General features: G+C 39.5%; 1 protein-coding gene across 1 annotated transcript in view; it reads right to left on the bottom strand.

Annotated features, from left to right (window-relative positions):
* The window catches only part of PDE8B (phosphodiesterase 8B), a 71,480-nt gene that overhangs the window by 9,455 nt on the left and 45,234 nt on the right, over window positions 1–16,791 (bottom strand). The window contains exons 7-16 of the mRNA XM_054002632.1: window positions 16,138–16,216; window positions 15,514–15,654; window positions 14,207–14,295; window positions 13,732–13,792; window positions 7,272–7,323; window positions 4,291–4,368; window positions 3,389–3,465; window positions 2,037–2,201; window positions 1,247–1,292; window positions 679–814 (exon numbers count right to left, since the gene is read on the bottom strand). Coding sequence (XP_053858607.1) covers window positions 679–814; window positions 1,247–1,292; window positions 2,037–2,201; window positions 3,389–3,465; window positions 4,291–4,368; window positions 7,272–7,323; window positions 13,732–13,792; window positions 14,207–14,295; window positions 15,514–15,654; window positions 16,138–16,216 — 924 coding nt within the window. The remainder of the gene's footprint in view (window positions 1–678; window positions 815–1,246; window positions 1,293–2,036; window positions 2,202–3,388; window positions 3,466–4,290; window positions 4,369–7,271; window positions 7,324–13,731; window positions 13,793–14,206; window positions 14,296–15,513; window positions 15,655–16,137; window positions 16,217–16,791) is intronic.

Genomic DNA, 16,791 nt, shown 5'->3' with positions numbered 1-16,791 from the left:
CAAATCCAGTCTGGGTTGTCTTTTACTCTGTGTTGCCTGTGAGAGAGTCTTATCCATCAGTTACATTTTTCACTCCTGCAAGATGACCTACAGAGCCTCTGAGCTGAGAAAGGCATAACCAAACCCCAACACCTGCAGATTAAAACCAGTCAAATGCAAATTTCTAAAATGGCTATTTTATGCAATGAGAGTACATAAGAATGGGTAGTTTGCTTGATTCTTTGCATCTTGGAATTAAAGCAACTTTTCTGTCTGGATGATGTGCTTATTTTTGTGGTCTGCATGACCTCAAAACTACTGACGTCCATTTTCATTAGAAGCTTTAAAATCCCAGTCTGTTGATCCTATCATTGGTTTATCCTCCATCCCATTTTTTTATCCCTATAATCAAAAGCTATATCCAAGTTGCCTTGGATCTTCCCAAACTGGGGGGTGATTTAGGTGAGGAAGGGGAGAGGTTTGCTTTTTCCAGCAAGACTATTTGCACATGAGCAAGAAAAAGGGAGGGCATCCAGCATGTGGCAACATCAGACTACATTGAATAGTGTCACTTGGACAGAGTGGATCTGTGTCAAGCAAGACAACTCTCACAGATTTGCTGAGTCTTGCTGCAGCTTTTCCAGAGCTACAGCTCCTCAACAAACTTTCTCTGGGCACCCAGGGAAAGGAGTCCAGTACCTTTTATTTGTAACAGCTTCCAACTCAAAAATATTGAAGTCCCAACTTTCCTCGTTATCTAGGAGCTGTGCAATACAGGGTGGAACATCATTGATGGTGTTTGGCACTGGAAGGTGAGTATGGCTCAGGTTCATATCTGTTGAAATGGAATTTGGGAATTAACACATTTCTGGGATATTCCCTCTACACTACCACAGCCCCTCTTCAGAATTCCATTTAGAAAACAACTCTTTTTCAAGAAAAAACAACTTTTTTTTCTTATATGAAAAAGTCTGTAAATGCCTAAAATAGAAAGGTTTATTACAGAGCAATTTAACATAAACCAAAAAGATTAGTGACCATTTCTTTGAGTGACAATTTGGTTTTTTGCTAACATTTTGAAATGCATTATTTTAATTGTTTGAGCCTGTTTCAACACCAAAATCGAGGCAGCCTAGCACTTGTGCTGCAGTCATTTAGAGGACCATTTCCAGAGACATACATCCCACTGCAAATTAGCCTGAAGCTGTATGTTAGCAGTATTGACAAAAGTCACACATGCAAAGGGAGGTTTAAAATGGTGGCTTACTCTTAGAAAACACATACTCGTTTCCTGACAGTCTTCTCAAGCCATCCTGAAAAAGAAAGCAAGTTTATCTTAGTTTTTTAGTTGCACAAACACTATATGCACTTTAGGTACTATTCCTGCGTACTAAAAGCAGTACTCTTATTGCAGCACTATAACATAATCGTGGTTTTAGGGTCTTTCAAAACAAACATGAAAGGATCCCTGGAACACTGGTATGAGATCTCCAGAAAAGATATTAAATATACAGTGTATTGCCCACCTTGACCTTCTCATTGGCACCTCCATAATTCAAATCGGCCATTATGATTTATTTTTCATTTTATTTATATTATTTTGGTGGGGATTAGCTCAGTGTCTATTAAAAAATGAGTAAATCCATGACAAAATTAAGATAGTTTGTCTCTTGCTGTTATTACAGGACCAAAATTAGGGCTTGATTAAAGCAATCTCACTGATACACTGGACTAGCTATACAGCAATCCCTCTAATCCCATATAAGCTTCTAGAGTTTCTATAAAGTATCTCCTTCAGTATCTTCTGAGAGATTGGATATAGTTTCTGGTGGCAAGTCTGTTCACTTGTATCTGAGGATGAATGCACACAGTGGACTGAAATGTGGCCATAGCTTACTACATCCTGCAGTACTGCTAGTAAAGAGGCCAAAATACTTAACTGAAACGGTGATGAATTACAAGTCCCCTTCCCATTGCTTGGGAAATTTTAGCACAGCAGAGCAGTGAACTGTGATGTAGGACAATGTAGTAATTTTGTCTTTACTAATTTTACTCACGTTCATCAGACCTCCAACAAGATCACTTGTGTGAGGGTCCTCATCTTTGGTACCTAGCTGAGGGGAATAAAGTTCTGTTGTCCGCAGGATTTCCAGAACTCTATCCAAGGCCTCTGCTACTGTGATCGGGCTGTTTTCCTGGGCAGCGTTAATTATGTTAATAACCTGAAAGCAGATTAAGGAGGCAGGCAAAGAAAAGTGAATGGCACTTTTTTCTTATTACAAAATTTTTATTCTTGTCTTGATTATGTTAATTCTCATCAAATGCAATGTAATTCCCCACAATCCTTGATGTACAGCACTGAAAATGTAAATTTGTGCTCAGATTTCCTGGTATCTCTCTGCTATTTTTAACTGGCAAACTCCTGGGAAATGGAAGTAGAATGGTGTGAATTCTCTGAAATAGTTGCCGGTGGGTGGACCAAAAACCAGCAATGTCCCAGTACTTCAGTGTATCCAGGTCTGCTCTGAAACAAATTATTCAATCCCTGAAGGAAAACCCAAACAAACAAACTCTTGGAAATGACTCAAGATTCACTGATACTATACCATGATATTCTCCATTGTAGAAGTGAAGGTCAGAGAGCAGGAAGTGCTGGACTGTGGGAGAAAAGGATGGCTTTTTGAAACCCACACTGTGCCTCAGCCACAATCTGGAAATGCAGCAGTGGCTGCTCCTGGCTTTACCAAGAATGACAGGAAGAAAGTCCCAGTGCTGTCTTCTCCAGGAGCCAGAGGCTGCTGCACAGCCACTACAAGCCTCCCTGTGGATATGACTGAGGAAAAGGAGCCAGTTGCTCTTACAGTCACAGTGGTGCTGGGAAGAGCTTGATGATTGCAAGAAAAGATATGGAGAGAGGAAAAAATTATTTGAAAATTATTCGATACCTTACACCCTGGTGTGTTACAAGTGACTGTGCAGCTGATTTGTGACAGCAGAATTTGTGTAACACAGTGAAGAAAGGCTGCAGAAAGTGGGGAAGACAGAAGATGGTGTAGGTGCTCCCCCTTCTGCATGGTATCTTATAAATATCAATAGTGAGAGCAAAGGTGAGATTGGAAGAACATCCTCCTACTCACACACAACCCAACAGAGCAGTGTCCCCTTCCTGCCAGAAGTCATGCATTTAGCAAGGGCACCCTTCTCCCCTCCTTAATATTCCTCCTTATGACTAGCATTTGGAATGCCATGATGAGATGTAGAAAGTGGTAAAAAAACCAAATTACTTATATTACTCTGTTAAATACAAAGTGTAGGAAGCCTCTGTTTGCCTGTCTAGAAACTACATACTTCCCTATGAGCAGAACTTGGAACTCTGGAGTTTGTGGAAAAGTCAGTGCTCAGGACTCACCTTTGTGATAGGAGCTTCTATTGTCATAGAATGAATCCGTGCCATTGAGGAGTACCGTCGGGTCTGTAAACTTGGAGCTGCCATTAAAGAGCCATAGAGTGTGAATCAGATGACAGCATTTGAAGAGTGCAGAAGGCCAGGGCATGGCACAATGAAATACAGCCTTGTGTCCCATTTCTCCCCTGGCAAGTTCTTCACTTTCTGCCTCCTTGGCAGCCACCTCTCATTTTTGCTGTCAGATTTTCCATCCATCCTTCACTTCAGAATGGAGTTGTACTTACACTTCATGCCCTTTGACTGCAGTGGATCTCTATTAGACATGGCTCCTCCTGTAAGTCTGTGTGTGTCCCTCCTCTTGGTGGTACAGTTGCTCTAATGAAAACCATTCCTGCTCCCCATAAGCAGTATTTTTCTCACTACACACAGGGGCAGAAAGAAATCTCTGCCACCATTGTCCCACCCCTGTAAGCAGTCACAAGTGGGATTAGAAGTACTGCTCTCAAGTAACCAGCAGCAATAGGTTCTTTCATGTTAAACAATAAACCAAAATATGTGCTTAGGAGCACAAGCTGCAGTCCTCTAAGAGGGGTGGCTTCACCACACACTCTTGTAGCAAGCTGCTTCTATCCCTCAGCACAGTCACTCCTCCTCCCTGTGAAGGCATTCAGCACTGTCATACATTGTATAGCAATGCTGGTACTCGTGCTGGGGCAGTGCTTTGCAAATCAGAAAGAAATTTTACAGCAGTTTTTAAAAAATGGAGTAATCTCTGTTTAACCAGCTGTGAATCTGTCTGGTTATTCTTTTGTTCTTTTATTGACAAGCCAAGTCTGTTCTTTATTTATTTATAAATATATATTCATGTATATTTATAGTATTGTACATACAGTTTGCTTTCTTACCATCACTACTTTGAGATGTTATTGACTTAACATCAACTGAGTCTTTCCTCCTGTTCTTGCACTTGTAAGAACTGGATTCTGTAAGTACAAAACAAAAGCTTTAAAAATGCATCAAGTAAAACCTCTACAAAATATCCATCTAATATTTTGGAAATTTAATTAAGTGATCTTAACAATATCACACAAGTGGGGGAAATATTGCAATTTCTGCACATCAGAACAAGGAACTCAGCAGTGTCTATCAATTTAAAGCAACTTGTCTGAAGTTACCTGGAACAGTCTTTTGCAAGGAAGTCAAGATGCCTTATGGAACAGGAGACTTGTTTCACCTAACTTTAGCTCCCTAAAAGCAGCAGTCTTGCAGGCTGTCATCATCTAAGGTTATCAGAGACCTTGCTTCAGGAGAGATGTCTCAGGCAGGTGGGCTGAACCCATTGTGCAAGTTCTTTTTGCTCTACTCTGACCACTGAACAAGCCTGAGTTTAACTGCCTAAAACTTTAGCTAATTGAGAAGAGTCTCATCTTACTCTACATTCTTAAAGCCAAAGCATAGTTCAGACTCAGACAGCTTTTGCTTTTATTTGCAATAAATATTTGTACCCTGTGTTTAAGGAAAATCCAACATGCTGAGAATGATTAAACAATCAATTTAGTTCTTCTGAGTATTAGCCATGCAATAAACTTATTCTTGAAACTGCTGTTTGCTAAAGCCAGAGAAATTATCACATCCAGTCAAATTCAAAAGCTGGATGAAATGACAGTAAGGAGTCTCAAAAAAAAAAATCTGGTAAAATTTTATTTTTCTCCAAAACATTAAAGTCTGCACTCTCCCTTATGATTAAAAACAGCAACCATGCATCTATTCAGCACTTTCCAAGAGTCTTTACAGTACCTATTCCTAAGGTATCTAAAATGCCACTCAAGGATCAGAGATCCTAGCAGGCTTTCAAAAGCTGGTAAAAGCATTTGAAAAGTCAGAAGTATTATTACTTTGATATTCTTTACATAAAGACCAATTTTCATTATAATGTCACAAGACAGGATGTATGCAGCCTCTCTTTAGCAAAATAAAATGTTAACATACAATTATCCAGAATTAAAAGTTCATCCATCCTAAAAATTACTGAAATAGTTTCTGTCTTAATTCTCTTTTTCAACCACAGACTTGTAAGACAGTTTGTGTCTTCTTTGTTGCAGTCTGAACTGGAGAAATTGAAAGCATTTTCCTCTGTTGACACCAAAGAGCAGGGCATAGCTAATGCATGTTAAATAATTTATTTATTTCATAGTACTCCTCTTACAAATCCCATTCTTGCACTAACATTTGGATGAGTTTATCATAAGGCACTTGAGTGGGAGCAAACATTTATACATAAACATAGCTGTGAATGGCTATAGTTGACAAAACAAATCTCCTTGTGTTAAATGCCAACTAGCAAGTCAGATACTTTGCTAGTGCCACCCAAAGAGTCACAGGTGCATAAAAGCTACTCACTGCCATACTATGGTTTCATCTGTAAATATTTAAGTGCCTACGTAAAGTTTTTTTCTTCACCTGGTGAGCAGAAAATCTTATCATCCAGGTTTTTACAAATCTCACACCACTGGAAACAGCATGATACACATGGATTACTCTTCTATGCTCGTCATATATTGGTATATGCCCATGGCTCTTGAAAGTTATTCTTGGACCACAGCCATGGGCTGCAGGGAAGGATAACCTACATCACATGCTCTGAGACTGCCTACTTTCACTGCACTGTAGTCATCAATGTGGTGTCATAGCATGGGGCTTCCCAGTCTTGCTGAAATCTGTCACAATAATGAGCAAACCTAAAACATTAGTAAACTAATATAAATGTGTTAGTTAGTAATAAGTGTACTGCTTAATTTATGGTCTTCCTCACCTTCCTGTTTGCAGGAAAGAAACAGTGAGAAGAAAATCTGCTTTTATTACAGGGATACAGGAGCAAATGGATTAACATACTGTGGATCATTTCTGGTGGCAGCAATGGGAATGAGGACAGCCAATTTCCTATTGTCTCTTCTTCCCTCTGCCCTTGTTATTTGGCATCACAAAGCCCTCAGATGTTTGTATGTATTAGGGTCCTTGAAAAAGCATGGGATTTCAAGCAGTCACGTCCCATGCTCTTAGGATGCTATATCCTCCTCCTCTTTGAAAACAAGAAGCTGCCTGAAGTTGCACAGCAATATTGTCTCACCTTTCATAGCAGGAAAGGCTTCAGGTGCCAGAAGGTAACAAGGCATGAGAACTTTTTCACTCATAATTAGAAGCCATCAGTCTGGCTGAGACCACTAGAGTCACAAGCTTAAAATTGTCCTTAAATACCTCCTTCTTCAGGGAAAAGTGGTATTCCAAACACTACACAGCACTGGAGGAAGGGATTATTCCCTTATGCGCCGCACTTCTAGTCAAAAGCTCTCTGCAAAACTCAAGGAGGGCTGGAGTGTGCTGTCTGTGAGTAAGCAAACCTACCTGAGATACAAGACAAGGGTTGCAGACATGCTGCAGTGACTCACTCAGTGCTGACTGGAACTGAGTTGCTCAGGCCTGGACATCTCAGAGACAGCTGTCTTAGCCTGTGCTGGGGCCAAACCAATGGCCTGCTGACAGGTCCTAAACTTGGACACACTGTGGCAGGTGTGCTGGCACAAATCAGCACATTCCACATTTCAAACACAAAGAGGTGCCAAGGTACACTGGCTGCAGGATCAAGCAGTGTTTTAATACAACAGAGCAATGCATCTGAACTTCAAATGCACAGCAAGAGGTCAGCACAGGAGACTTAGTTATTGATGATTACAAGTCCAATTCATGGTGTATCAGCTGGCATCTGTCCTTGGCCATCAGCTCTGACCACTGACTGGACAGGGGGAAGAGGCAACAATTCATACCAGCAGAGAACCCCGACACAACCTCCAGCACAGCGGAATGTAGAGATAAATGGTAATATTCTAACCTGACTGGAAATTGTCTCCTGTGTACTTATCCTCACGGTGACTCTTGTAGAGCTGGAGATAAGAGTAAAATATATATGTAAAAAAAAAAGAATTAAAAAAAACCAAACAAAAAACAAACAAACAAACAAACAAAAAAACCCACACAAAACCAAAAAAACCAAACAACTTTAAAACAGGCTGCTTTCAACACTGTCCATATCCAGCATTTTTCCACTCAGCTATTTAAAAAAAAATTGCCTGGCAAAGATTTTTCTTCAGGTGTAATTAGATGTAGAGAAATAATATGGAAGTGAACAGATATGCCATGCAGAAAACCACAGATATAAGTGCTTTTATGTACTGAATTCCTGTTTAATGCCTGTGTTTACAAGAGGACTCATTTAGGTAGTGTTTTAAGTGCAGATTGCATATGAACCTGAAAGAATAAAATAAAAAAATCCTACAACATTATTTTTTGTGCTTTAAAAATAATTTTCTTAGAACTATTGAAGCTAATTTTGAATGTATCCTTTTATGTATAACTGATAAACTGGACTTCAAAAAACTCAATTATAAAAACTGCTCTCCAGGAAATAAGGGGTAGAGGTATGTGTTGTTTGTCAGACCTTTATTTTCAAGTAGAGTTTTTAATCATTCTTATGAATGAAAAATTAAACACGAAATCTTAATTCTTTGTTCTTCTGAAACATTTTAGCTAGCTTCAACATAGGTATTTGAAGCTTTCTTAGAATTTAGATAGGATATTTCCATATACTAAAATTTACAGCTATTGCTTGGTCTGCAATAACACAGATTAATTGTTCCTCTGCTTTTTCATTCTTTTCAAAGAAGAAGAAATTCTCATTTTTCATTCTTCTTTTCATTCTTCTGTCCAGTTCATGACAGTTTAATACTTGCTAATCAACTCACCCCTTTCCTTTGTTATGTGATTAGAAGAAAGTGTTTTGCTGTTGATAGGAAAACTGACTATAAATGGCAGCTCCTCAAGTTATTTCTTGAAAATTGGTGTGTGATGTATTTAAGTATAGCTAACAGAGTCACAGAGAAAGACTAGAAATAATGCTTACTACGAATAATGCTTACTTTTTTATTGTAGTCACTAGAGAAGATACACATACCCTCTTCACATGAATATTTATCAGTGCTTGACACTGTAATTACAAATTTTTCAGTATATGTAATATTTAGGAGTCCATTACTGTCATATGGTGATTGGTTCCTCTGACCAAATCCATCACCTGCCTGAAGCAAAGCGCTAGATTGCATGGAAGCATGAAATCCATGGCTGCAACCTGTCAATTAAAAGGAGAGTATGACAAGGTTGCACTTGTGTGCTCTTACTGTCTGTATTAGTTTGTGACTGTGCATGCTGCAGGGCCCTCATGGGGATTATTCAGGAAAGAAAGGAAAGGAATGATACTATTTCTCTTTTCTGTCATTCTGTCATTCTTGCACACCTTTCATTTTTTCCTTTCTGCTGTGGCAGGGAGAGACAGAAGGTGAAAGGAGGAGAGAAGAAAATGGAAAGGAATAAAACCCCACAAAATTCTGGCATGGCTTTTTGTAATGAATTAAAAAAACCAAGAAAGGGAAACCCTTTGCTTGTGCTCCATATAAATCTTGTTCAGGAGATCATATGGACTAACTCTTCATCCAAAAAAATTTTAAAAGCTTGAACACCTCTCTTGTAACCATATAGAAACTCTCGGAGAAATAATCTCATCCGAACAGAGTAAGGTTAAGGAAATCTCATGAAATATGGTACACTGACACAAGGCATCTGAACTGCTTGTTCTGGCCTCATCCTGGAGCTTTTCTCAAAGCCAATGGATATATCTCTGTCTACTGCACAACTGGCAGAAACATAGGCAAAGTCCTCCAAGTGCTTTACTAAAAAAATAAACCACATTTCTGTTCTGAATACTTCTCTTCCCCTTCTGCAGGCATGTCCTGAAAGAGCCATGTAAGGTAAGTTATGAGGGCAGTTACACAGTTAATCTTGGGTCAATATGTTCTTGAAAGAAACAACACCTCTCTTGTAAATTTATGAATGTGAAAACACTGGACTCTATCCTGCCAGGTCTCAAATTGAATGGCAGCATTAATAATTACCTAGAATCAGCACACAGGAATAATCACATGAAAGTCAATCCCCATTCATAAATCTTCATTGTAAGAATGCTTAATGCTCTTTAGATATTTTTTTTTCCATGCATAAATTTAACATGCTAGGTTTTTCTAGGTGATAAATCTGGCACGGAAATACAAGAAGGTCTCTGATATCCCTTACAGAGGATGTTGGTACTGGCAAAAAACACATACACATTTTTTAAGGTGAAACAATGTGTAATGATGTAAAGATGTTTTTGAAGTCAACATATACTGTCTGAATGCTGAGATCAAGCTGTTTAAAATTATATTGATTAAGTAAAACATTAGACATTTGACATCAAAATTTGAATTATGACAGCTTTTACTGCTCTGTAACTTAAGTAAATATTTAATTTGATTTCCTTTTATCCTTCCATAAAGATTTATTTGTAGCTTGAAAAGGAAACTAATTTTTTCAGTCTAAGGAAAAGTTCTACTGCTGCAAGTATTAAGGTATGGATATTAGGAAAACTGCAATGTCCAGGATCTCCTACAGGCATGAGATATTTCTGTGACAGAAGTGAAACAGATCAGTTACATATTTCTATCAAATACACCTTGTTTTTTCCTCAAGGGACCTAAAATATCCACAGACCATACTTTCTGTTAGGCTGCAGTCTTTAACCTTTGTGGCAGACCTCTGTATCTGTGGAGAACCTTTTGAAAGCCATATTCCCTGGGATCACCAAATGTGTAAATCTTCCCAGGTCTATAGTGCTTAATTTACCAGTAGCTTCTTATGAACCAGTATTAAAAAGACAGGAATGGGTGATACTTTCCAGCAGTACAGGAGAATATGAATGTTGCCTTGGACACAAGTCCTTGTTTCTTAATTTCCCTTTTTCTCACTAACAAGGAGAGGCTTATGGGGCACATGAAGTTCAAGGGCAGCCTGGCAGCCTGAGCTGCAGCAACCATAAAATGGAGGAGTACAATATCCTCAGGGCACTGATGAGATCACAGTAAACTCAATACCATGGATCTCAGGAGAGCAGACTTGGGCCTCTTCAGGAACCTGCTTGGTAGAGTGCTATTGAGTAAAGCCCTGGAGGGAAGATGGGCCCAAGAAACCTGATTAATATTCAAGGATCACCTCTTTCAAGTTCAGGAATGATGCTTCACAACAAAGAGAAGTCAGAAAAATGCCAGAAGGCCTGTGTGGCAGAAATGCCAGAGCGGCCTGTGTAGATGAACAAAGAACTTGTTGACAAACTCAAACAAAAGAAGGAAGACTAAAGAGAGTGGAAACAAGGACTGGTGGCCTGGGAGTAATACAGAGAATGTCTGAAGAGCCAGGGATCGTGTTAGGAAAGCTAAAGCCTGATAGAATTAAATCTGGCCAGGGACATAAAGGAGAACAAGAAAATCTTCTATAGGTACCTTGGTCAATTAAAGAAAGATAGGGAAAATGTGGTCCCTCTCTGGAAGGAAACAGGAGATGTGGTTACCTGGGACACATAGAAGGCTGAGGTACTCTCTGACTCTTCTGCCTTGGTCTTCACTGGCAAGTGTTCCAACTACATGCACTTCCCTAGTCACAGGAGGTAAAGGCAGGGACTGGGAAAAGGAAAACCACCCACTGTAGAAGAAGATCAGGTCTGGGAGCATCCAAGGAACTTGAAGGTGCACAGGAGATTACAGGACCTGATCGGCATTTGTGAGTCCTGAAGGAGTTGGTGGAGGAAGTGGCTAAGCCGCTATCTATCAGATTTGAGTAGTCATAGCAGTCCACTGAAGTTTCCAGTGACTGGAAATGGGGAAACGTACTTAACTGTCATTTCTAAAGATTAGAAAAGAAAAAGGAAAACACAGGGAACGACAGGCCAGTCTCATCTCTGTGCCCTGCAATCCATGGAGCAGATTCTTCTGGAAATTATGCTAAGGCATATGGAAAATAAGAAGATAATTGCTGACAACAAGCACAGCTTTACTAAGGGCAAATAATGCCTGACATATTTGGGAATATCATCTAACTGGACCTCAGCAAAGCATTTGATGCTTCCATGCACATCCTTGACTCTACAGTGGAGAGACCTGGATTTGACAGGCAGATCACTCAATGGATACGGAATTGCCTGAATGATTCTGCTCAAAGAGTTGTGGCCAATGGCCACAACTGGGTGGAGTCTGGGTGGAGAGGAGTGGTGAGTGGTGCTCCTTGGGGGTCTGCACTAGGGCCAGGATTATGTAACATCTTTGTCAGGGACACAGACAGTGGGATCAGCAGGTTGGCTGATGACACCAAGCCTTGTGGTGTCACAACTGCTTGAGGGGCCACAGCACGCTGGAGAGGCCTCCAGCACAAGACATGAACGTGCTGGAGCAGATCCAGAGAAGGGCCACAGAACTGACCAGAGAGCTGTAGCACCTCTCTTACGTGAAAAGGATGAGAGAGTTGGGATTGTTCAGTTTGCAGAAGAGAAGACTGGGAGGTCTTTTAGCACCTTCCAATTACTAAAGGGGCCTACAAGAAAATAAAAGAAAATTTTACAAGGGTGTATAGTGATAGGACAAGAGGCAATGGTTTTAAACTGAAAAAGAGTAGGTTTCAACTAGCTATCAGGAAGAAATTCTTTACTGTGAGGGTGGTGAGACACTGGAACATGTTCCCCAGAGGAGTTGTGGATGCTCTGTCCCTGGAAATTCAAGGCCAGGTTGGATGGGGCTTTGAACAACCTGGTCTAGTGGAAGGTGATCCTGCCTCTGACAAGGGGGTTGGAACTAGGTGATCTTTAAGGTGCCTTTCCAGTCAAATCAATCTATGATTGTATGATTCTTACTGGTTTAAGCAGTCCAATCAACAGGGCAAAGAAGGACAAAAAAAAATTACTTTTTTCTTATATTCCTACTGCTATTCTTTACATACGGGTACAAGTTTGTAATATTTATTATCTTGCATTAAGAATATCATATATACACACCTCCTTGTACCAGTCTTTCAGCTGTGTGTATAATATAGGAAAAGCCATTAGATTATGTCTTACTTTCAAATCAACATCACAGTATCTATAAATGAAACAACAGTTATGAGGTTTAAACAATGAAATAAAAATACATGCAACTTTATCACTGCTTTTATAAAACTTTATTGCTCTAGCCTGAGCATTTTAAAACATCCTGCAACTGTAAATGGTATTTTGCTGCTAATACTAAAATACATGTTTAAGTTAAAAAATGAAGTTAGTTTAAAATACTGTGAGTCTTATTTTTCAATGATAGACATGCAAAGTTCTTCCAAGAATTATGCAGAGTTCTCCTTGATTTGTTACTGCCTACCTCCACAAGAACTTGTGCAAGGAGGATGATTTCAGCAGTCAAATGCTACCCCCTATTAAATTATTTTAGAAGTAGTGGTTTTCCAGTAATGTGTTAATATTCAGTATTGTTCTACTGAAGAAGGAACAACTAGACATACTAGTGACTTTCTAAATACTTTTCCTGTCTAAGTGTCTTTACCCACATCACAGATAAAAGCACATAAAATTCTAAATAAAACAAGATACATAACCCCTCTCCTAAATGACATGGAAACATATCCTATTTACAGAGCACATACTTGGTCTAAAATGTTTCCAGCCACTTTCTATCTCGCCCCTAGAGACCACATACCAAAGAGAGGCTTCACTCCTTTGCTCACAAAAGTCCAAACTTCTTTGCTCAACATGGCACGTTAACTAGAGTATTTCTGGGGCAAAGTATGTGATATGATCATTTGCCTCAGACACCATCAGAGGGAGGAAGCCAGGAGAAGATGACAGCAAACAGCTCCCCACACCACCAGGTTTGTTGCAGGAACACTGGTATGGATTTGTGTCTGGACTGCAGAGACCCAGCTCTGCCACTGCTGCTGGTTTACTGGGGTCATGGCTTGAGTTGCACCCTTCCACAGCACCTGTTCTGGCAGGTGTGTGAAGTCTAAGGGTCAGCATGAGGGCTACACTTCATGTAAGTACCACACATTGTCAAACCTTGGGGCCACTGAGCATGGGTCATTAGTTGGCCTAAGTACACCAGATCAGACTGGCAAGAACAGCCCTACAAAACAGGCCCTGAACTCCCTTTGAACTGTGATCTGTACTCCTCCACAGTAGCATGGACTCAACTGTCATATCCATGATCCAGAAAATGGAAGATGGTCTTCCTCAGGAGTCCTACAGAGACTAATGCATGCAAATGTTGAAATTTTCTTGCTCCAACAATGAGAATCTTATTGACAATATAATCACATCTTCTTGGAAAAATTTATTAGCCAAAAAATATCAGTTCATTAAAAGCTATGAAAATTATCACATGAAAGAAATACAATACCTGTTTGTTGTTTTCATTGGTACAATGCAGTCTTTTGAGGGACACAAAGTGTCTTATTTTCCTAGCAACAGAAATTATCTCTTGTTACCACATCACATTGTAAAGACAGAAATGAAGTGATACATTACTATTTTCTAATGGAGAGATCTCCATGCCCTTAGGAAAACAGATACCAAGCCCAACACCAGCAAGACAACTGGGTGACAAGTACTCCTTCAGCCTGACATTGAGGTTTTTGTTGCAGGACACCTGATCCTTCTGTTGGTCCAGGAATTCTCCTGCATATCTGGGAGCAGAATTTGGCAATGCATCCATTCTAAACTGCGAAGGTGGGAACATGTACAAGTGCACACACAAACACGGGGGTTGCCCAGTTGCTAAATACGTGGAGGTTCACGTCAAACTTACAGATGTAGAAAGCAGAGAGAAAGCCCTGAAACCCAAAAAGCAATTATGTTCCGGACAAGTTAGTTACCCTCCTTGACCGACCACAGGTGTTATCTTCACATGCTGCTGGATACTGTCTCCTGATTTCCTTCTTGCATAGCAAACTCCTTGCCATTCCTAAAGAAACACACAAAACAGAGATGAGCATACATAGCTTGCATTCAAATATTCATCTATTACTGCATAGCCCTTATGTACTAAATTATTATTTTTATTTCATGGTTGTATTTTTAAAATTTGTATAAAATTAATGTACTCTTAAGTATAACACAGAGAGAGAGAGAGTGAGCAGCAACTATTCACAGCAGCACCTTTAACATAAGGACAATATAATTATGTTCCTCTTGGGAGAAGGTATTTTTTACAAGGAACTTTAGGTATCATCTACTTAAAGAGGTGACAAACATTCTTGCTAGGTACCACCATAAGGAGCAGTGGCTACAACACATTCAGCCTTGGCACCAGCAGAAATGAGCCCAAGCACAATTCGGCTTGGAAGTTGTCAGTTGTCATGCGATACATATGCTAAACTTCAGAAGTCCTTGATCTAAAGATGTCCCTCAACTAACCTCAAAGAGGAAATATCTTAAGGAGGTAACTACCTGGCAGCAGGGTAGGATGAAGTTGGAAAATGGGTAGAAGGTACCTTTGAGCAGACAGTGCTAGCTGCTGGGCAGCCCATACAAATGAGGAGGAGCACAGCAGGAGTGGCCTGTAGGTATTGCTAATGAACAAAGGTGAACCTGCAAACAACTCCAGACAATGACTCACAAAGCTCAGATCATTGCTGGACGTGACTCAAAGGTTCAAGAACTCCCCAAAAGTCTTGAAGCAGAACGTGAGACAGGGAAGAGCAACAGGTATTTCTGCAACCCAGGGGAGATGGGATAAGAGACTGTTGCAGGTATTAGGGGAACATATTGCTAGGCCCATCACCACAAGGACAGGAGTTCACAGTGCCCTGCAGATATTCTAAGTATAGTTGTTAGGAAAGCAATTGGCACCCCAGTGGGTGCCAATACATTTTGGTGCTTTAAGTATGCAGTCAGTGAAGGCTCTGCTGTTTGACAGAAGTTACACGTTTTGGTGGATGATTCAGCCACCTGAGAGACTGACTGAGGGACAAACTGTTACATTCCATCTAACAAAAGCTCCATGGGCTCTAAGCAAAACAGAAACACAGAAAGCATTCTGATATTGATCTGAGAAACAGAATTCTGGTCTTATTATGTCTACTCAAGAAGAGCACATCTTGTGTTCTTAAACCTACAGCAATAAAAACCAAATCAGAATAGAACTCTATAGCAATTTCATGAGTTTGTTTTATTTGCTTACCTTTCCTTTTTTAATAAATGTGTTTATGTTGTCCAAAAGATCTGCAGAGTTTTTATCACTTTTAGGTAGTTCAGTAAGCTCCTTGCCAATAAGTTCTCCCTTGCAGTACCCCATCATCCATTCAAAGGCTGGATTAACGTACTGCCAAAACAAAGGTACATTAGTACAATATTAAAAAAACCAACTTATTTAAAGGCTAGTAAGTTATATATAAGTATCAAAGTGTGACAAGTCATATGCTAAAGCCACAACCACGCATTCATATAATTCAGTGTTTCTCATATAAAAGTTCTATGTAATGGTGAAACATTTTATTCAAGTAAGAGGCTGAACAGAGAAGGCAATATGTAATCTATCAGAAGGCACAGAAAGAGAACTAATGCAGGTTTTACCAGAAACAACATTACTAAAAACTATAATCTCAATAAAGTTACAGAAGGAAAAGTCTTAAAAATTCAGCAGGCATCAGTGTACAGCAACCAGAAATTAAGCAGTTAATTGCACAAGACTTTCTAATGAGCAACAAAACTAAAATACTGATATAGAACATGAACTACCAAGCCAAGATCTCTTTGGGGTTCCTCTTTTCAAATCCTATTAAATAGTTAACATTTCCCCCCCTACCTGAATGACATGATCTTCACTGGTTATTTCTACAGCTTCCTGACAATGGTCTAATGCCGTAAACACTGCATTACAAGCCCTGAAAATAGCAAATGATTAGCACATCAGTTTTATTGTTAGAACATTTTGTTCACTATAAATACATGATTAAATTGTACTTATTGATAGATGAACCACAAAGTAGCACTTGTTTTGACTAGACCATGTCACTATCTTTATTATGACTTTTTCAAAACATCCAGCCTCAGACATCCCTGGTGTTAACGTGCTTTTACTGCAGATTACGTTGTAAAAGTGCTCATAGGTTCTGCAGCACGTTAAGAGTATGCTTGCATCTACACGCATACTCTGAACAGCAGGAACTAACAATTAGCAATAAAAATAATACATTACTATTACATCAGCAAGTTTTGTGATCATTAAAGATTGGAAACACAAAAATCACGACAGCAGATATATACAAAGTTTTCAGTACAGCAAATAGATTGGCACTATCAAAGAAACTGTAATACAACATGGTTAAAGGAAACAATTCAAGCCATTTCAAAATTCTAGTCCAAAAAATACCAATTTTCCTTCTTCCAAGTAATAATGCAGTGACTTCATTTCCATACATCCTCATCTTCCAGGACCCAGATGATCTTTGTTACCCAT

The sequence above is a fragment of the Vidua macroura genome, chromosome Z (genome assembly GCF_024509145.1).
Source record: "Vidua macroura isolate BioBank_ID:100142 chromosome Z, ASM2450914v1, whole genome shotgun sequence".
NCBI lineage: Eukaryota > Metazoa > Chordata > Aves > Passeriformes > Viduidae > Vidua > Vidua macroura.
The sequence above is the reverse complement of the archived record's forward strand: the minus strand, read 5'-3'. Positions and strand labels throughout refer to the sequence as shown.